General features: G+C 42.0%; 1 protein-coding gene across 1 annotated transcript in view; it reads right to left on the reverse strand.

The window, feature by feature from the left end:
* Nucleotides 1–2,564: 2,564 nt before the first annotated feature.
* The window catches only part of LOC128663627 (chromaffin granule amine transporter-like), a 265,531-nt gene continuing 244,547 nt past the window's right edge, over nt 2,565–23,548 (reverse strand). Inside the window, exon 15 of the mRNA XM_053718044.1 lies at nt 2,565–4,271. Coding sequence (XP_053574019.1) covers nt 4,119–4,271 — 153 coding nt within the window. The 3' untranslated portion in view covers nt 2,565–4,118. The remainder of the gene's footprint in view (nt 4,272–23,548) is intronic.

Below are 23,548 nucleotides of genomic sequence, written 5' to 3' on the forward strand. Positions count from 1 at the left end.
TAAAGAGATGTCAGTGGCACTAAACATTCTTCTGTAATTCTGTTTTACTATTGACTTGAAATACAAGATTGTGCGCTATTCTAAACGTGGGCCCACAATATTGATAGTGCACCCTGCACATTAATTAACTTGAATGTACATTGCGCTAGAATTAAGATTTTTGCGTTTGTCAGGATGCATTCATGTTATAAATGGAAAATAAACTTTTTTCAATGTTGCGATAACCCGAGGAGTGCAAAAATCCAAAGTTATAATATTGCGTGCTCATTCACGTATTCCCCCATAAATGTCAATAACAAAAAGGGGGGGAATCAAAAGAAAACACCCCACTCTTGCGCAAACACGATCACATATTCTTTTTTGCACTAATCAGACATGAAAATATGAATATTTCATATTCCAGTGTTCTTTACATAGCAGAATATGTTCTATTTATTCATAAATACATATTTCTATATACATATATTTCTATATCTATATATATATATATATGTATATATATATATGTATGATTATATATAGGTATAGATATATACAGATATATAGGAATATCTATCTTTTTACAAATGAATAGAACATATTCTGCTATGTGCAGAACATTGGAATGTGAAATATTTACATTAAATATAAAGTTAATGCATTTAATAAACATGAATATAGCATAAATATGTTTTGCATGTTTTCATCTACTTAACTGCATAGGGCTTTAATGCAGATATATATGTCTATATATGTCTACATGTACATATGTATTTATATGTGTACATATGTCTGTAAATACATATATACACATATAAATACATGAATTCATATGTACACATATATAAACCTCTATATACAGTCATACATTTTTGTCAGATAATGCACCACTTTGCCCAGAAAATTGTTTCAATTACAAATGTTTAGGCATTCTCATGTTTATTTCTTTTCTATTGGTATGACACAAAAAATGCACCCTTGGAAAAAATAACTGAAATCTGCTTCCTGTAACCATCAATGAGTTTCTTTCACCTCTCTACTGGAATTTTGGACTACTCTTCTTTCGCCAACTGACGCTGGTGTTTTGTGACACTTTTATGTTTCGCGAAACAGTTAACCAAAGCTCTGAAGTTGCAGTAATGATTCTAGCGTAAATCGCAATTGCACTCAAGCAAAAGTAATACGAGAGGTAAGCCAGATGAGCATAAACTCTTGCGATATTACCCCTTAACGCTCAGGCACAAAAGTTTGCGCTCGTAATCTGGCCCTTTATGTTCAACAGTAATTTTACATTAATTTTACATTACTGAGCACTTTTCATAAATTCTGCCAATTTACACAAAAATACATGCTTCTATTATAAACAAAAATTAAGACACTAAGGGCCAATTCTAAAAAGCTCTCTAAGCTGGTGAGATTCTCTAAGAATGCTCGCCAGTGCTTCTATTTCCCTAGTAGAATTATCCAAGCCATATTTACCCTGAAAACAGGGTGTCCCGCTATGGGGCATACACTGCATAATTATATGGGACAGCGATACATAGTACTTTTTAAAAGTGCACAATGAAAATCATAGTTTAAGGACTTAAGGACCAGGCAGTTCAGAAATAGCAGACATATATGGCTTTAGCATTGCTTTTTGGTAATTAGAAGGCCGCTAAATGCCGCTGAGCACCACACATGTATTATGCCCAGCAGTGAAGGGGTCAATTAGGTAGCTTGTAGCGTTAATTTTAGCATTAGAGTAGAGATCAGCCTCCCACCTGACACATCCCACCCCCTGATCCCTCCCTGACCCCTCTCAAACAGCTATCTTCCCTCCCCCACCCCCCAAAGGTCACCCCCATCTTAAGTACTGGCAGAAAGTCTGCCAGTACTAAAATAAAAGGCTGCTTTTTTATATAATTTTTATAAAAAGTTTTTTTTAAGTTTTCTGTAGTGTATAATCCCCCCAAGCTCCCTGATCCCCCCAAACAGCTCTCTAACACTACCCCCTCTAGCTATTTGCCACCATCTTAGGTACTGGCAGCTGTCTGCCAGTACCCATTTTGCAGCCAATTAGGCAATTAAAAAAAACAAAAAACCTTTTTTTTCTGTAGTGTAACTGCCCCCCTCATTACTCTCCCCCCTCCCCCTCCCAGATCCCTTTCCCTCAATGGATCCCACATAGGATCCCCCTCATTGCCCTTCCTCTCTCCTCCCTCCTTCCCCCTCACTTTTTTCCTCCCTAACGTGTTGCGTGGTGTAGCGGTCCCACCCACTCCCATCCTCATTCCGCCTCCTCCAGCGATGAGCCGCCCACCCGCCTCCCTCATTTACACTTCCACCCACCAAAAATCAGTACCACCCTCTCAGCATAGATAACTCTCGCAATCTCGCTATTTTGAGCAAGATCTTGGCAGAGAGAAGCCCAGGACTGCAGCGACGTACAGGGTACGCTGGTCCTTAAGGGCATAACGATCAGCGTTGTACAGCGTCGTTAAGGGGTTAAAAATAATAAAAAATTAATAATTGAACCATTCACAGATAAATACTCAGGAAATCTTTGTTTTGTTAAGGTACATCAAGAATCGTAAAAACAAAGATTGGTCACCAAAAATTATATTTAATCAAAAACATAAAATTTGTATCTAAATTACACAGAAACAGAAATAAATCATATTAAATATGCACAGTGTAAATCGTAATTTAAGTATACTGGATGTGCAAAAAACACAGATACTACAAAATACAAAACAATTGTTTTTTTGTTGTAAAATTGGCTAAACATGGACGTTCCATGGGTGTGTATGAAATTTTCACTCAAATCTCTGCGTAATTCTGTAAACATTTTTTCTTTACAGATCTCACTATTTTTTTCTCACAATTTTAAAGGTGGCGATCTTATTTAAAAATACTCAAAAAAAAAAAAGAATTACTTTGAAAGGAAAACCTATGTATATATGAAAATAACAGCAAATTTAAGGTACAGTGCACTGAAAACAGTGTCATTTGTTTTGTATTAAGGGTAATATTTAAAGGGACATGAAACCCACATTTTTTATTTCATGATTTAGAAAGAGAATGCAATTTTAAACATCTTTCTAGTTTACTTCTATTATCTAATTTGTTTTATTCTCTTGATATTCTTTGCTGAAAAGCATATCTAGATATGCTTAGTAGCTGCTGATTGGTTGCTGCACATAGAAGCCTTGTGTGATTGGCTCACCATGTGCATTGCTTTTTCTTCAACTAGGGATATCTAAAAAATGAAGCAAAATAAATAATAGAAGTAAATTGTAATGTTGTTTAAATTTCTATTCTCTATCTGAATCATGAAAGAAAGATTTTGGGTTTAGTGTCCCTTTAAGTTTAAACATATGCCGGGGTCTCCCTCTGTACTTCGTCCGCCAGTGCTTATGTTTATGTAACAGAGAGCTGTCATTATTTCTATGGGAGACATCTTGCCACTCGCAGGGACAGACATTTTTTTTTATAGAATTACATGAGGGCTGCCCCTGTGAGTGTCAGCATCGAAAACCACATCTAGACTGAAGAATTTTATAGAATCGGCCGCTAAGAAACAAATGACATTGTTTCATTCAGAAAGAACATGAATTAGCCAGGGAGAAAAAGTAAGCTACCTCCCAAATTCAACTCTTGGAGAAGTCACTATGGTTTGAAGTTTGTGTGTTGCAAATAGGTACATGTAGATAAATAATCTGGGGTCATATACAAATCTATTACTATAAAGCCACAATACTGTATATGAAACAATAAACAGCTTATAAATATTGTATATGTTAATGTGCTGCTCTGCTTTCGTGGTTCAAACACAAACATAGAACGTTTGGGAGCAGCGAGAGATATAGGTGAAAAGCAATGACAGGTTAGGCAACCCTGTTTTGCTGGTTTTTAATAGGGTACGGTTATGATTTAATTTGTACATATTTAATTGCTAAAACAGGGCACTTTTAATGCAGTTATTTTTATTATTAATAGGTGACTGCACAAAATTCAAGTCTTTCCTGCATCACCAGTTCCTATCTTATATGCACTACATTTTACTCATCTATTCTTTCTTTAATAAATTATTTGCATAGAAAACAAGAACCAGTAAAGGTGGTGAGGTCTGTTAGTGAATTTTGCTTTCTGCATGTTCAGTTGTTGTGATCTTTAAGGTTGGTTTCTTTGGCCATCTGCGGTGAAGTGCTCATTTCCCCATCACTGTGATCTGAGAGAGGAAGATCTGGAAAGTCGCTTTGTGTCCTATAGGTTTTGGTTTGCATGGTATATTCTTGATTCAGTATGGCCTGAAAAGCAGACAGATTTGGTTAGAGTAGAGGTCACAAGAATTATTGTCAAAGGAACATTATACCTATATGCCTAATCACTTGAAAATGATGCAGCATAACTGTATAAAGCTTACAAGGAAATATCATCTGAACACTTGTTTTATGTACATACATACACACTACACTTATGAGATCCTCAAGCAGAAACAAATGCTCTAGTAGCACTAGACCCTACACCCACCCATAAAAAACACATACGCACTACACCCACCCATCACACACATACATACACACTACACCCACCCATCACATACACATACATACACAATACACCCACCCATCACATTCACATACATACACACTACACCCACCCATCACATACATACACACTACACCCACCCATCACATACATACACACTACACCCACCCACCCCATACATACACACTACACCCACCCAGTGACGTCAGAGGCTGGTGAGGCAGTGGCTAGGATACGCCTTCATTCTTTAGATATCCTTTGTTGAAGAAATAGCAATGCACATGGGTGAGCCAATCACATGAGGTATCTATGTGCAGCCACCAATCAGCAGCTACTGAGCATATTTAGATATGATTTTCAACAAAGGACATCAAAAGAATGAAGAAAATTAGATATTAGATGTAAATTGGAAAGTTATTTAAATTTGCATATGGGTTTCATATGGGTTTCATGTCCCTTTAAATGGTGTCTTGGAAAACTGATCAACTTAGTAAACATCTGATTTTAGTCTAAAAGGATTGTAACAGAAACTCTTGCCAGATAACACAATGCTTGCTCTGATTATGAGATCTAGAAATCCATGCCCATTAAAATATGTTTAAAACATACTTTTTACTTTAATGCTGCAAATTATGCTTATAGATTCTTTCATTACATAAGGGATGAGAGTCAGAGGGGGAGGAAGAGAGACAGAGAGAGAAAGAGACCATGGGGGAGAACAACACATAAGGAGAGAGATGGATAGATAGAGAGAGACACACACACACACACACACACGAGGGGGGGGGCACTGCATTTTAAAACAATAAAACAGCTGAGCTACAGAGAGTTCAGAAAATTATTCTATAATTTAGTGTGAAGTACAGAGGCAAGCTGCTAAGTTAGTGGGTGTAAAGTTTGAGTAAACAAAATACAAAAACGACCCTGCTGTAAAAGAGTAAAAAAACACTAAACCACATTCATTAAATTATCATTTTTACTAACAGAATCCCTTTCAGTAAAATCTTACTTTAATAAGATGTGGCTGAAACACTGCTCTCTGTGTCTCTTTTCCTGCTCTGTAAGGATTCAGGAAGTGACAGTGGCACATTCCACTGCACTTAGAGGGGAAGAACAGAACTCTCTTTTTCACTTTAGCAAAGCTAGCAGGTTCACAGGACAGCAACAAAATATATGAAAGTTGTTTTTTTCCATTTTTGTTTTGTTTTATATGATTTAACATCCAGCCCCAACCCTATGTTCCACTTACTAATGCCTCTCGCTGGATTGGTTCAGCCCAAATAGGACTGCCTCAAATAAAGCACTTATGGGCCATGCAATGATCTTAACCACTTTCATCCAGTAGATGGCGCAGCATGTTGTGTAATGGTGGGCAGACCTGCTTGTGCCTCTCCATTGCACAACATATAGCTGTGAGAAAAAAAAATGCTGGGGAAAAAAATTACAATTTTGTTTTTTTAAAGCCAATAAAAAAATATATATTTTTGCCCATATGAGAGGTGAAGCACTGCCTCACCTGCCTCTAGTGACTGCACATCACTGCACCCACCACATACACACTACACCCACCCATCACACGCACATACATTCACACTACACCCACCCATCACATACACACTACACCCACCCATCACATACATACACACTACACACACCCATCAGATATACATACATATACACTACACCCACCCATCACATACATACACACTACACCCACCCATCACATACACATACATACACACTACACCCACCCATCACATATACATACATACACACTACACCCACCCATCACATACATATACATACACACTACACCCACCCATCACATACACACACCCACCCATCACATACACACTACACCCACCCATCACATACACACAAATACATGTTTTATGTACAAACATACACGCTATACCCACACCCACCCATAAGCTACACACACATACATGTTTTATGTATATACATAGGGGCCGATTTATGATGGCCCGAATGAGGCCAAATCTCCCTGTTTCCGCGCAAGCCTTCAGGCTTGCTGGAAACAGGAGTTAAGAAGCAGCAGTCTTAAGACCGCTGCACCTTAACTCATACAGTGTCTCTGAGGCGGCGTACAGCAATCCGCCCGATCGGGCTGATTGACACCCCCTTCTATGATAGAGCTTTTAGCTATTCCCAGACCAAGGTAGAGCAAACAAAAATCTGGAAATTTACCTCAACCTCCCTGTCACTCACAGGGGACTGAACATCTAGCTCTGTTACACCCTTGTTTACAAACCTCTTACTCTGATGAGTCCCTTTCTGAGTCTTTTCAGGGTGAAATCTCCTCAGATGACCCAGAACTGGTAACTGAAACAGAGCCTGATTCCACTTTTAGATTTAGAGTGGATCATATCTGTTTCCTTCTACAGGAAGTTCTGAACACCTTAGAAATTTCAAAACCTGTAAATAAGTTTAATCAGGTTTTCAAAGCTCCCCCAAAAGTTCCTAAGGTGTTTTAAGCTCCAGACTTGGTTACAGACTATGGGGCCAATTTAACAAGCTGTCAATCGGCCTTAATGCAGCTGTTTCCGCGAGAGCCTTCAGGGTCGCCGGAAACAGCAGTTAAGAAGTAGCGGTCTGCTCCTTAACTCGTCTGCTGCCTCTGCCACCCGATTGTATAAGATCGGGCTGATTGACACCCACTGCTCTCGGCCGCGAATCTGCAGGGGGCAGCATTGCACAAGCAGATCACTAGAACTGCTTGTGCAATGCTGAATGCCGACAGCATATGCACCTTCAGCCACATTCAGCGATGTCTGGAAAACATGATATGCTGCAGCGTATCATGTCTGACAGGCATTGTTAAATCGGCCCCATACACTCTACACTCACTCATAACAAACACAGACATGTTTTATGTACATGCATACACTCTATACTCACCCCTAACATACACATACATGTTTTTATGCACACACATAGGGGGGTAGTTATCAAGCCGTCTACTTTTCTGGCTTCGCCGGCCCAATACGCCCGCCTAAGCTCGCCTCACATTGCCGCCGCGGACCTGAAAAAATACGCCTAAGTTATCAAATAAAGCTGTCAAAAAGCCGCGGGGCGATGAGCAGCGGACTGTGAGAGTTATCACTCATCCGATCTCGCTGTCCTTCGGCTTTTTCCCAGCTTTATTGCTAGCCTGTCACTAAGCACCCACATTAAACTACACTGTTCTACCCCCTATACCGGCACCCCCGGAGCCTCCCGCAACTCAATAAAGTTACTAACCCCTAAACCGCCGCTCCTAGACCCCGCCGCAACTCTTATAAATGTATTAACCCCTAAACCGCCGCTCCTAGACCCCGCCGCAACTCTTATAAATGTATTAACCCCTAAACCGCCGCTCCTAGACCCTGCCGCAACTCTTATAAATGTATTAACCCCTAAACCGCCGCTCCCGGACACCGCTGCCACCTACAGTATACCTAGTAACCCCTATCCTGCCCCCCCTACACCGTCGCCCTCTATTATAAAATTATTAACCCCTATCCTGCTGATCCCGCACCTCTCCGCAACTAAATAAATAGTTTAACCCCTAAACCGCCGCTCCCTGAACCCGCCGCAACCTATATTAAACCTATTAACCCCTATCCTGCCCCCCCTACACCGTCGCCACCTATAATAAATTTATTAACCCCTATCCTGCCCCCCACTACACCGCCACCACTGTAATAAAATGATTAACCCCTAAACCTAAGTCTAACCCTAACCCTAACGCCCCCCCTAACTTAAATATTAATTAAATAAATCTAAATAAATTAACTCTTATTAACTAAATGAATCCTATTTAAAACTGAATACTTACCTTTAAAATAAACCCTAATAGAGCTACAATATAAATAATAATTATATTCTAGCTATCTTAGGATTTATTTTTATTTTACAGGTACCTTTCAATTTATTTTAACCAGGTACAATAGCTATTAAATAGTTATTAACTATTTAATAGCTACCTAGCTAAAATAAAGAGAAATTTACCTGTAAAATAAATCCTAACCTAAGTTATAATTACACCTAACACTACACTATACTTTAATAAATTATTCCTATTTAAAAATAAATACTTACCTGTAAAATAAACCCTAAGATAGCTACAATATAATTAATAATTATATTGTAGCTATCTTAGGATTTATATTTATTTTACAGGTAACTTTGTATTTATTTTAGCTAGTTAGAATAGTTATTAAATAGTTATTAACTATTTAATAACTACCTAGCTAAAAGAAATACAAAATTACCTGTAAAATAAATCCTAACCTAAGTTACAATTAAACCTAATACTACACTATCATTAAATTAATTAAATAAACTACCTACAAATAACTACAATTAAATACAATTACATAAACTAACTAAAGTACAAAAAATAAAAAAAGCTAAGTTACAAAAAATAAAAAAATAAGTTACAAACATGTTAAAAATATTACAACAATTTTAAGCTACTTACACCTAATCTAAGCCCCCTAATAAAATAACAAAGCCCCCCAAAATAAAAAAAATGCCCTACCCTATTCTAAATTAAATAAATTTCAAAGCTCTTTTACCTTACCAGCCCTTAAAAGGGCCATTTGTGGGGGCATGCCCCAAAGAAAACAGCTCTTTTGCCTGTAAAAGAAAAATACAACCCCCCACCCCAACATTAAAACCCACCACCCACATACCCCTAATCTAACCCAAACCCCCCTTACAAAAACCTAACACTAATCCCCTGAAGATCATCCTACCTTTAGTTGTCTTCACTCAGCCGAGCCACCGATGGAACTGAAGAGGACATCCGGAGCGGAAGAAGTTAATCCTCCAAGCGGCGCTGAAGAAATCTTCCATCCGATGAAGTCATCATCCAGGCGGCGCTGAAGAAAAGTCTTCAATCCGGCCCATGTCATCTTCAAAGAGGCGCTGAAGAGGTCTTCTATCCGGGCGAAGTCATCTTCCAAGCTGGGTCTTGAATCTTCCTTCCGCCGACGAGGAACCACCTTCTTCACCGACGGACTACGACGAATGACGGCTCCTTTAAGGGACGTCATCCAAGATGGCGTCCCCTCAATTCCGATTGGCTGATTCTATCAGCCAATCGGAATTAAGGTAGGAAAAATCTGATTGGCTGATGGAATCAGCCAATCAGATTGAGCTCGCATTCTATTGGCTGTTCCGATCAGCCAATAGAATGCGAGCTCAATCTGATTGGCTGATTGGATCAGCCAAACGGATTGAACTTGAATCTGATTGGCTGATTCCATCAGCCAATCAGAATTTTCCTACCTTAATTCCGATTGGCTGATAGAATCCTATCAGCCAATCGGAATTGAGGGGACGCCATCTTGGATGACGTCCCTTAAAGGAGCCGTCATTCGTCGTAGTCCGTCGGTGAAGAAGGTGGTTCCGCGTCGGCGGAAGGAAGATTCAAGACCCGGCTTGGAAGATGACTTCGCCCGGATAGAAGACCTCTTCAGCGCCTCTTTGAAGATGACATCGGCCGGATCGAAGACTTTTCTTCAGCGCCGCCTGGATGATGACTTCATCGGATGGAAGATTTCTTCAGCGCCGCTTGGAGGATTAATTTCTTCCGCTCCGGATGTCCTCTTCAGTTCCATCGGTGGCTCGGCTGAGTGAAGACAACTAAAGGTAGGATGATCTTCAGGGGATTAGTGTTAGGTTTTTGTAAGGGGGGTTTGGGTTAGATTAGGGGTATGTGGGTGGTGGGTTTTAATGTTGGGGTGGGGGGTTGTATTTTTCTTTTACAGGCAAAAGAGCTGTTTTCTTTGGGGCATGCCCCCACAAATGGCCCTTTTAAGGGCTTTTAAGGTAAAAGAGCTTTGAAATGTATTTAATTTAGAATAGGGTAGGGCATTTTTTTTATTTTGGGGGGTTTGTTATTTTATTAGGGGGCTTAGATTAGGTGTAAGTAGCTTAAAATTGTTGTAATATTTTTAACATGTTTGTAACTTTTTTTTTATTTTTTGTAACTTAGCTTTTTTAATTTTTTGTACTTTAGTTAGTTTATGTAATTGTATTTAATTGTAGGTAGTTTATTTAATTAATTTAATGATAGTGTAGTATTAGGTTTAATTGTAACTTAAGTTAGGATTTATTTTACAGGTAATTTTGTATTTCTTTTAGCTAGGTAGTTATTAAATAGTTAATAACTATTTAATAACTATTCTAACTAGCTAAAATAAATACAAAGTTACCTGTAAAATAAATATAAATCCTAAGATAGCTACAATATAATTATTAATTACATTGTAGCTATCTTCGGGTTTATTTTACAGGTAAGTATTTATTTTTAAATGGGATTAATTTATTAAAGTATAGTGTAGTGTTAGGTGTAATTGTAACTTAGGTTAGGATTTATTTAACAGGTACATTTCTCTTTATTTTAGCTAGGTAAGCTATTAAATAGTTAATAACTATTTAATAGCTATTGTACCTAGTTAAAATAAATTGAAAGGTACCTGTAAAATAAATATAAATCCTAAGATAGCTAGAATATAATTATTATTTATATTGTAGCTATATTAGGGTTTATTTTAAAGGTAAGTATTTAGTTTTAAGCAGGATTCATTTAGTTAATAAGAGTTAATTTATTTAGATTTATTTAATTAATATTTAAGTTAGGGGGGCATTAGGGTTAGACTTAGGTTTAGGGGTTAATAATTTTATTACAGTGGCGGCGTAGTGGGGGGCAGGATAGGGGTTAATAAATTTATTATAGGTGGCGACGGTGTAGGGGGGGGGCAGATTAGGGGTTAATAAATTTATTATAGGTGGCGACGGTGTAGGGGGGGCAGGATAGGGGTTAATAAATTTATTATAGGTGGCAACGGTGTAGGGGGGGCAGATTAGGGGTTAATACATTTAATATAGGTTGCGGCGGGTTCAGGGAGCGGCGGTTTAAGGGGTAATACATTTATTATAGTTGCGGTGGGCTCAGGGAGCGGCGGTTTAGGGGTTAATATGTATAGAGTAGCTTGCGGTGGGCTCCGGGAGCGGTGGTTTAGGGGTTAATATGTATAGAGTAGCTTGCGGTGGGCTCCGGGAGCGGCGGTTTAGGGGGTAATAACTTTATTTAGTTGCGGCGGTGTAGGGGGGGACAGATTAGTGGTGTTTAGACTCGGGGTACATGTTAGGGTGTTAGGTGTAGACAGCTCCCATAGAAATCAATGGGATGTCTGTCAGCAGCGAACTTGTACTTTCGCTATGGTCAGACTCCCATTGATTCCTATGGGATCCGCCGCCTCCAGGGGTGGCGGATTGAAAACCAGGTACGCTGGGCCGTAAAAGTGCTGAGCGTACCTGCTAGTTTTTTGATAACTAGCAAAAGTAGTGAGAATGTGCCGCACTTGTGTGCGGAACATCTGGAGTGACGTAAGAATCGATCTGTGTCGGACTGAGTCCGGCGGATCGATGCTTACGTCACAAAATTCTACTTTTGCCGGTCTCGAGCCTTTGATAACTAAGGCGTATCAGCCTCGCCACAAATATGATGCGGAATTCCAGCGTATTTGAGGTTGACGGCTTGATAACTAGGCCCCATACTCTCTACACCCATAATAATAATATAAAAAAATATGAAATTCAATGGCAAAAAAAAATAGCTTTCAACTAAGAATACCAAGAGAACAAAGCAAAATTGGTGATAAAAGTAAATTGGAAAATTGTTTAAAATTACATGCCCTATCTGAATCGTGAAAGTTTATTTTGGACTAGACTGTTCCTTTAAAGGCAGTTTCTTATCTCAGGGGATTTGGCATATTTTTACAGCTAGACAGTGCTAGTTCATGTGTGCCATATAGATAACATTGTGCTCACTCCCGTGAAGTTACCTAGGAGTCAGCACTAATTGACTAAAATGCAAGTCTGTCAAAAAAACTGAAATAAATGGTAGTCTGAAGAGGCTTAGTTATAAGGTAATCCCAGAGATGTACATTAATGGGTAATAAAGGGATTTTCTATCTTTTTAAACAATGAAAATTCTGTAGTAGACTGTCCCTTTAAGTTTAATTTTTAAATTTCAATGCTTTTTTAACTTCTGATTGGGAACTCAAAAGTGATTGTAAAATATAACTATACCACAGACTGTTTTTTTAATTAAGTACATTAAAGGGACATGAAACCCAACATTTTTCTTTCTTGATTCAGATAGAGAATACAATTTTAAACAACTTTCCATTTTTCTTCTATTATATAATTTGCTTCATTCTCTTGGTATCCCTTGTTGAAAAAGCAGCAATGCACTACTGGGAGCTATCTGAACACATTGGTCAGCCAATTACAAGAGGCATATATGTCCAACAACCAATCAGTAGCTCCTGACCCTACCTAGCTGTCAATCGACCTTAATGCAGCTGTTTCCGCGAGAGCCTTCAGGGTCGCCGGAAACAGCAGTTAAGAAGTAGCGGTCTGCTCCTTAACTCGTCTGCTGCCTCTGCCACCCGATTGTATAAGATCGGGCTGATTGACACCCACTGCTCTCGGCCGCGAATCTGCAGGGGGCGGCATTGCACAAGCAGATCACTAGAACTGCTTGTGCAATGCTGAATGCCGACAGCATATGCACCTTCAGCCACATTCAGCGATGTCTGGAAAACATGATATGCTGCAGCGTATCATGTCTGACAGGCATTGTTAAATCGGCCCCATACACTCTACACTCACTCATAACAAACACAGACATGTTTTATGTACATGCATACACTCTATACTCACCCCTAACATACACATACATGTTTTATGTACATACATACACTCTATACTCACCCCTAACATACACATACATGTTTTATGTACATACATACACTCTATACTCACCCCTAACATACACATACACGTTTTATGTACATACATACACTCTATACTCACCCCTAACATACACATACATGTTTTATGTACATGCATACACTCTATACTCACCCCTAACATACACATACATGTTTTTATGCACACACATACTCTCTACACCCATAATAATAATATAAAAAAATATGAAATTCAATGGCAAAAAAAATAGCTTTCAACTAAGAATACCAAGAGAACAAAGCAAAATTGGTGATAAAAGTAAATTGGAAAATTGTTTAAAATTACATGCCCTATCTGAATCGTGAAAGTTTATTTTGGACTAGACTGTTCCTTTAAAGGCAGTTTCTTATCTCAGGGGATTTAGCATATTTTTACAGCTAGACAGTGCTAGTTCATGTGTGCCATATAGATAACATTGTGCTCACTCCCGTGACGTTACCTAGGAGTCAGCACTAATTGACTAAAATGCAAGTCTGTCAAAAAAACTGAAATAAATGGCAGTCTGAAGAGGCTTAGTTATAAGGTAATCCCAGAGATGTACATTAATGGGTAATAAAGGGATTTTCTATCTTTTTAAACAATGAAAATTCTGTAGTAGACTGTCCCTTTAAGTTTAATTTTTAAATTTCAATGCTTTTTTAACTTCTGATTGGGAACTCAAAAGTGATTGTAAAATATAACTATACCACAGACTGTTTTTTTAATTAAGTACATTAAAGGGACATGAAACCCAACATTTTTCTTTCTTGATTCAGATAGAGAATACAATTTTAAACAACTTTCCATTTTACTTCTATTATATAATTTGCTTCATTCTCTGGCAATGCACTACTGGGAGCTATCTGAACACATTGATCAGCCAATTACAAGAGGCATATATGTCCAACAACCAATCAGTAGCTCCTGACCCTACCTATGTATCCTTTTCAACAGAATCATGAAAGAATGAAAGAAAAGATTTGTGTTTAATGTCCCTTCAATACAATGTAATCCGCAATGTAAAATTGTTTTAAAAATGTCGTTTTTATATAATCATACTTTAAAGTTTATGTCTGATCTGTCAGTCACACAGCTTCTCTCCGCCCCCATAGATGTTCTATTCTTAACATCAGTGACGTGTAGTGCGGGTGGGACACAGAAGTGAAACTAGATAATCTAAGTAATCATGGATGCACTGTTCTATGGTAGTTATTATTTGTAAAATTGCCCCTTCCTGCTGTAACACATTGCCTTGGGCTTCGTATTATTGCCTCAGAGAATAGACACACATTTCCTTTATATAGAGAACTGTTATAAATACTACATACAAAGAGAGAAGCGCTCTACCAGGAACGAACAACAGCTCAGTGGCTTGTTCTATGGCGATTTACCACCCGGAAGCAGCCTCTTTTAGACCAGTGTGCTTTTCACAGAAGAAAACTTTCCTGAAGTATATCAGTCTGATCCCGCCAAGTAAGGTCAGTCCAGCCCCGAAATACCAGGCAATTCTCCTCTGAACAAAGAACATGACAACCCCAGACGATCGTTTCGGCCTCCTATGGGCCTCGTCAGTGAGGTGCAGCCACATTCCTCTAAGCACACTGGGCAAGGAGTCCACGTCTGGTTTCCCCCATCACCCATAGGGAGACTTCCCCAGGGTCATAATAATTTGCATACAAAGAGAGAAGCGCTCTACCAGGAACGAACAACAGCTCAGTGGCTTGTTCTATGGCGATTTACCACCCGGAAGCAGCCTCTTTTAGACCAGTGTGCTTTTCACAGAAGAAAACTTTCCTGAAGTATATCAGTCTGATCCCGCCAAGTAAGGTCAGTCCAGCCCCGAAATACCAGGCAATTCTCCTCTGAACAAGGAACATGACAACCCCAGACGATCGTTTCGGCCTCCTATGGGCCTCGTCAGTGAGGTGCAGCCACATTCCTCTAAGCACACTGGGCAAGGAGTCCACGTCTGGTTTCCCCCATCACCCATAGGGAGACTTCCCCAGGGTCATAATAATTTGCATACAAAGAGAGAAGCGCTCTACCAGGAACGAACAACAGCTCAGTGGCTTGTTCTATGGCGATTTACCACCCGGAAGCAGCCTCTTTTAGACCAGTGTGCTTTTCACAGAAGAAAACTTTCCTGAAGTATATCAGTCTGATCCCGCCAAGTAAGGTCAGTCCAGCCCCGAAATACCAGGCAATTCTCCTCTGAACAAGGAACATGACAACCCCAGACGATCGTTTCGGCCTCCTATGGGCCTCGTCAGTGAGGTGCAGCCACATTCCTCTAAGCACACTGGGCAAGGAGTCCACGTCTGGTTTCCCCCATCACCCATAGGGAGACTTCCCCAGGGTCATAATAATTTGCATACAAAGAGAGAAGCGCTCTACCAGGAAAGAACAACAGCTCAGTGGCTTGTTTTATGGCGATTTACCACCCGGAAGCAGCCTCTTTTAGATCAGTGTGCTTTTCACAGAAGAAAACTTTCCTGAAGTATATCAGTCTGATCCCGCCAAGTAAGGTCAGTCCAGCCCCGAAATACCAGGCAATTCTCCTCTGAACAAGGAACATGACAACCCCAGACGATCATTTCGGCCTCCTATGGGCCTCGTCAGTGAGGTGCAGCCACATTCCTCTAAGCACACTGGGCAAGGAGTCCACGTCTGGTTTCCCCCATCACCCATAGGGAGACTTCCCCAGGGTCATAATAATTTGCATACAAAGAGAGAAGCGCTCTACCAGGAACGAACAACAGCTCAGTGGCTTGTTCTATGGCGATTTACCACCCGGAAGCAGCCTCTTTTAGACCAGTGTGCTTTTCACAGAAGAAAACTTTCCTGAAGTATATCAGTCTGATCCCGCCAAGTAAGGTCAGTCCAGCCCCGAAATACCAGGCAATTCTCCTCTGAACAAGGAACATGACAACCCCAGACGATCGTTTCGGCCTCCTATGGGCCTCGTCAGTGAGGTGCAGCCACATTCCTCTAAGCACACTGGGCAAGGAGTCCACGTCTGGTTTCCCCCATCACCCATAGGGAGACTTCCCCAGGGTCATAATAATTTGCATACAAAGAGAGAAGCGCTCTACCAGGAACGAACAACAGCTCAGTGGCTTGTTCTATGGCGATTTACCACCCGGAAGCAGCCTCTTTTAGACCAGTGTGCTTTTCACAGAAGAAAACTTTCCTGAAGTATATCAGTCTGATCCCGCCAAGTAAGGTCAGTCCAGCCCCGAAATACCAGGCAATTCTCCTCTGAACAAGGAACATGACAACCCCAGACGATCGTTTCGGCCTCCTATGGGCCTCGTCAGTGAGGTGCAGCCACATTCCTCTAAGCACACTGGGCAAGGAGTCCACGTCTGGTTTCCCCCATCACCCATAGGGAGACTTCCCCAGGGTCATAATAATTTGCATACAAAGAGAGAAGCGCTCTACCAGGAACGAACAACAGCTCAGTGGCTTGTTCTATGGCGATTTACCACCCGGAAGCAGCCTCTTTTAGACCAGTGTGCTTTTCACAGAAGAAAACTTTCCTGAAGTATATCAGTCTGATCCCGCCAAGTAAGGTCAGTCCAGCCCCGAAATACCAGGCAATTCTCCTCTGAACAAGGAACATGACAACCCCAGACGATCGTTTCGGCCTCCTATGGGCCTCGTCAGTGAGGTGCAGCCACATTCCTCTAAGCACACTGGGCAAGGAGTCCACGTCTGGTTTCCCCCATCACCCATAGGGAGACTTCCCCAGGGTCATAATAATTTGCATACAAAGAGAGAAGCGCTCTACCAGGAACGAACAACAGCGCAGTGGCTTGTTCTATGGCGATTTACCACCCGGAAGCAGCCTCTTTTAGACCAGTGTGCTTTTCACAGAAGAAAACTTTCCTGAAGTATATCAGTCTGATCCCGCCAAGTAAGGTCAGTCCAGCCCCGAAATACCAGGCAATTCTCCTCTGAACAAGGAACATGACAACCCCAGACGATCGTTTCGGCCTCCTATGGGCCTCGTCAGTGAGGTGCAGCCACATTCCTCTAAGCACACTGGGCAAGGAGTCCACGTCTGGTTTCCCCCATCACCCATAGGGAGACTTCCCCAGGGTCATAATAATTTGCATACAAAGAGAGAAGCGCTCTACCAGGAACGAACAACAGCTCAGTGGCTTGTTCTATGGCGATTTACCACCCGGAAGCAGCCTCTTTTAGACCAGTGTGCTTTTCACAGAAGAAAACTTTCCTGAAGTATATCAGTCTGATCCCGCCAAGTAAGGTCAGTCCAGCCCCGAAATACCAGGCAATTCTCCTCTGAACAAGGAACATGACAACCCCAGACGATCGTTTCGGCCTCCTATGGGCCTCGTCAGTGAGGTGCAGCCACATTCCTCTAAGCACACTGGGCAAGGAGTCCACGTCTGGTTTCCCCCATCACCCATAGGGAGACTTCCCCAGGGTCATAATAATTTGCATACAAAGAGAGAAGCGCTCTACCAGGAACGAACAACAGCTCAGTGGCTTGTTCTATGGCGATTTACCACCCGGAAGCAGCCTCTTTTAGACCAGTGTGCTTTTCACAGAAGAAAACTTTCCTGAAGTATATCAGTCTGATCCCGCCAAGTAAGGTCAGTCCAGCCCCGAAATACCAGGCAATTCTCCTCTGAACAAGGAACATGACAACCCCAGACGATCGTTTCGGCCTCCTATGGGCCTCGTCAGTGAGGTGCAGCCACATTCCTCTAAGCACACTGGGCAAGGAGTCCACGTCTGGTTTCCCCCATCACCCATAGGGAGACTTCCCCAGGGTCATAATAATTTGCATACAAAGAGAGAAGCGCTCTACCAGGAAAGAACAACAGCTCAGTGGCTTGTTTTATGGCGATTTACCACCCGGAAGCAGCCTCTTTTAGATCAGTGTGCTTTTCACAGAAGAAAACTTTCCTGAAGTATATCAGTCTGATCCCGCCAAGTAAGGTCAGTCCAGCCCCGAAATACCAGGCAATTCTCCTCTGAACAAGGAACATGACAACCCCAGACGATCGTTTCGGCCTCCTATGGGCCTCGTCAGTGAGGTGCAGCCACATTCCTCTAAGCACACTGGGCAAGGAGTCCACGTCTGGTTTCCCCCATCACCCATAGGGAGACTTCCCCAGGGTCATAATAATTTGCATACAAAGAGAGAAGCGCTCTACCAGGAACGAACAACAGCTCAGTGGCTTGTTCTATGGCGATTTACCACCCGGAAGCAGCCTCTTTTAGACCAGTGTGCTTTTCACAGAAGAAAACTTTCCTGAAGTATATCAGTCTGATCCCGCCAAGTAAGGTCAGTCCAGCCCCGAAATACCAGGCAATTCTCCTCTGAACAAGGAACATGACAACCCCAGACGATCGTTTCGGCCTCCTATGGGCCTCGTCAGTGAGGTGCAGCCACATTCCTCTAAGCACACTGGGCAAGGAGTCCACGTCTGGTTTCCCCCATCACCCATAGGGAGACTTCCCCAGGGTCATAATAATTTGCATACAAAGAGAGAAGCGCTCTACCAGGAACGAACAACAGCTCAGTGGCTTGTTCTATGGCGATTTACAACCCGGAAGCAGCCTCTTTTAGACCAGTGTGCTTTTCACAGAAGAAAACTTTCCTGAAGTATATCAGTCTGATCCCGCCAAGTAAGGTCAGTCCAGCCCCGAAATACCAGGCAATTCTCCTCTGAACAAGGAACATGACAACCCCAGACGATCGTTTCGGCCTCCTATGGGCCTCGTCAGTGAGGTGCAGCCACATTCCTCTAAGCACACTGGGCAAGGAGTCCACGTCTGGTTTCCCCCATCACCCATAGGGAGACTTCCCCAGGGTCATAATAATTTGCATACAAAGAGAGAAGCGCTCTACCAGGAACGAACAACAGCTCAGTGGCTTGTTCTATGGCGATTTACCACCCGGAAGCAGCCTCTTTTAGACCAGTGTGCTTTTCACAGAAGAAAACTTTCCTGAAGTATATCAGTCTGATCCCGCCAAGTAAGGTCAGTCCAGCCCCGAAATACCAGGCAATTCTCCTCTGAACAAGGAACATGACAACCCCAGACGATCGTTTCGGCCTCCTATGGGCCTCGTCAGTGAGGTGCAGCCACATTCCTCTAAGCACACTGGGCAAGGAGTCCACGTCTGGTTTCCCCCATCACCCATAGGGAGACTTCCCCAGGGTCATAATAATTTGCATACAAAGAGAGAAGCGCTCTACCAGGAACGAACAACAGCTCAGTGGCTTGTTCTATGGCGATTTACCACCCGGAAGCAGCCTCTTTTAGACCAGTGTGCTTTTCACAGAAGAAAACTTTCCTGAAGTATATCAGTCTGATCCCGCCAAGTAAGGTCAGTCCAGCCCCGAAATACCAGGCAATTCTCCTCTGAACAAGGAACATGACAACCCCAGACGATCGTTTCGGCCTCCTATGGGCCTCGTCAGTGAGGTGCAGCCACATTCCTCTAAGCACACTGGGCAAGGAGTCCACGTCTGGTTTCCCCCATCACCCATAGGGAGACTTCCCCAGGGTCATAATAATTTGCATACAAAGAGAGAAGCGCTCTACCAGGAACGAACAACAGCTCAGTGGCTTGTTCTATGGCGATTTACCACCCGGAAGCAACCTCTTTTAGACCAGTGTGCTTTTCACAGAAGAAAACTTTCCTGAAGTATATCAGTCTGATCCCGCCAAGTAAGGTCAGTCCAGCCCCGAAATACCAGGCAATTCTCCTCTGAACAAGGAACATGACAACCCCAGACGATCGTTTCGGCCTCCTATGGGCCTCGTCAGTGAGGTGCAGCCACATTCCTCTAAGCACACTGGGCAAGGAGTCCACGTCTGGTTTCCCCCATCACCCATAGGGAGACTTCCCCAGGGTCATAATAATTTGCATACAAAGAGAGAAGCGCTCTACCAGGAACGAACAACAGCTCAGTGGCTTGTTCTATGGCGATTTACCACCCGGAAGCAGCCTCTTTTAGACCAGTGTGCTTTTCACAGAAGAAAACTTTCCTGAAGTATATCAGTCTGATCCCGCCAAGTAAGGTCAGTCCAGCCCCGAAATACCAAGCAATTCTCCTCTGAACAAGGAACATGACAACCCCAGACGATCGTTTCGGCCTCCTATGGGCTTCGTCAGTGAGGTGCAGCCACATTCCTCTAAGCACACTGGGCAAGGAGTCCACGTCTGGTTTCCCCCATCACCCATAGGGAGACTTCCCCAGGAGGAGGCCGAAACGATCGTCTGGGGTTGTCATGTTCCTTGTTCAGAGGAGAATTGCCTGGTATTTCGGGGCTGGACTGACCTTACTTGGCGGGATCAGACTGATATACTTCAGGAAAGTTTTCTTCTGTGAAAAGCATACTGGTCTAAAAGAGGCTGCCTCCAGGTGGTAAATCGCCATAGAACAAGCCACTGAGCTGTTGTTCGTTCCTGGTAGAGCGCTTCTCTCTTTGTATGCAAATTATTATGACCCTGGGGAAGTCTCCCTATGGGTGATGGGGGAAACCAGACGTGGACTCCTTGCCCAGTGTGCTTAGAGGAATGTGGCTGCACCTCACTGACAAGGCCCATAGGAGGCTGAAACGATCGTCTGGGGTTGTCATGTTCCTTGTTCAGAGGAGAATTGCCTGGTATTTCGGGGCTGGACTGACCTTACTTGGCGGGATCAGAATGATATACTTCAGGAAAGTTTTCTTCTGTGAAAAGCACACTGGTCTAAAAGAGGCTGCCTCCAGGTGGTAAATCGCCATAGAACAAGCCACTGAGCTGTTGTTCGTTCCTGGTAGAGCGCTTCTCTCTTTGTATGCAAATTATTATGACCCTGGGGAAGTCTCCCTATGGGTGATGGGGGGAAACCAGACGTGGACTCCTTGCCCAGTGTGCTTAGAGGAATGTGGCTGCACCTCACTGACGAGGCCCATAGGAGGCCGAAACGATCGTCTGGGGTTGTCATGTTCCTTGTTCAGAGGAGAATTGCCTGGTATTTCGGGGCTGGACTGACCTTACTTGGCGGGATCAGACTGATATACTTCAGGAAAGTTTTCTTCTGTGAAAAGCACACTGGTCTAAAAGAGACTGCCTCCAGGTGGTAAATCGCCATAGAACAAGCCACTGAGCTGTTGTTCGTTCCTGGTAGAGCGCTTCTCTCTTTGTATGCAAATTATTATGACCCTGGGGAAGTCTCCCTATGGGTGATGGGGGAAACCAGACGTGGACTCCTTGCCCAGTGTGCTTAGAGGAATGTGGCTGCACCTCACTGACGAGGCCCATAGGAGGCCGAAACGATCGTCTGGGGTTGTCATGTTCCTTGTTCAGAGGAGAATTGCCTGGTATTTCGGGGCTGGACTGACCTTACTTGGCGGGATCAGACTGATATACTTCAGGAAAGTTTTCTTCTGTGAAAAGCACACTGGTCTAAAAGAGGCTGCCTCCAGGTGGTAAATCGCCATAGAACAAGCCACTGGGCTGTTGTTCGTTCCTGGTAGAGCGCTTCTCTCTTTGTATATAAATACTACATAAACACACTGCTAGAGAATAAACTGCAGTTAGCAGGTGCAGCAGCCGAGTGATGCACGATTACAAATGCGGCGTCACCCGCAAAAGCTGGCGACGCCAGTTTTTACGCGGTTTTGTTAACACATATATATTTCACCCGTCAACTGCTATTTTTACTCCCATAAGCTAACATAGAACCACGTCACAAATCGGTATCACATATTCAGCGCAAGGACATTTTACTCCATTTTCACCTCACCACACATAGGCAGATGCAGCAAGCCTTGTACTCCCTGAAAATAGTAACTAACACCTAACACATGCACAATATCTACCTAACCGTCAACAGCAATCACCCACCGCAATAACTAATAAAGTATATTAACCCCTAATCCACCAACCCCCATATTGCAATAAACCTAATAAATGTATTAACCCTTAATCCGCTATTAACCTACATCGCAATAAACCTAATAAAACTATTAACTCCTAATCCGCCAAACCCATACAACACAATAATCCTAATAAATCTATTAACCCCTAATCCACCAACCCCCCAAATAACTAAATTACTAAACCCCCTAACCTAACACCCCTTAAATTAACCCAAATGACCTAAATTAAAAAAATACTAAGTTACAATTAAAATGAAAAAGCTAACATTACTTAAAAATAAAAAAAATATAAAAATTAAATTAATCTAAAATTACCAAAAATAAAAAAGTCTATCATTACAGAAAATAATAAACAAAATTATCCAAAATAAAAAAAAAATAAACCTAATCCATATGAAAATAAAAAATCCCCCCCAAAATAAAAACACCCCCTAATCTAATGCTAAACTATCAATAGCCCTTAAAAGGGCCTTTTGTAGGGCATTGTCCTAAGTTAAACAGCTCTTTTACCTTAAAAAATACTAAGTTCTTCAGGAATGTAGAAAAAAAGAATAAAGACAACCCCAACCCTCCCGTATAGGAGCCCTTCGGGCAGGAATTACGGCCAAAGAGACACTTAGGGTCAAGGATAACCTTCTAAGACTCCGTAAAATATTCTTCTACCAAGGGAACAGGACCAACAGATTTATTGCCAATAAACTTAGAGCCCACACTAAATCATATAGAATCCAAAAGATAAAATCCAATGACAGAGTTGTATATTCGCCTAAAGATATCGGTAAAACATTCAGGGATTACTACAGAACTCTATACAACTTAAACACCCACTCAGATACAATACAAGCAGACCCACACACCATAGTAGAGTTCTTAAATTCGCTTAATCTCCCAAAACTAGATGAACAACAGGCGACGCATCTAGCTGAGCCTATCTGCATTTTAGAAGTTAAAAGAGCTATCAAGACACTAAAACTGCATAAGGCCCCAGGGCCAGATGCATATACCCCACTCTTCTACAGAACCTATATTCCCCTACTAGCCCCATATCTCCAGAGATTGTTTTCTGGAGCTCTTGAGACAGGTTCCCTGTCACCCGAGTTCTTAGAAGCGATGGTTATGACGATACCCAAAGACGACAGCTATGTACTAGCTACCGACCTATCTCGCTAATTAATGTAGACATTAATGTGTTTGCAAAAATACTAGCTACTAGACTTGGCCCACAACTCCCGGAGATAATCCACAGAGATCAGGTAGGATTTGTATACAAAAGACAGGGAACCGACAGCACAAGGCGGCTCCTTGATATCTTTGT

This window comes from Bombina bombina, chromosome 6 (genome assembly GCF_027579735.1).
Source record: "Bombina bombina isolate aBomBom1 chromosome 6, aBomBom1.pri, whole genome shotgun sequence".
NCBI classification, from domain to species: domain Eukaryota; kingdom Metazoa; phylum Chordata; class Amphibia; order Anura; family Bombinatoridae; genus Bombina; species Bombina bombina.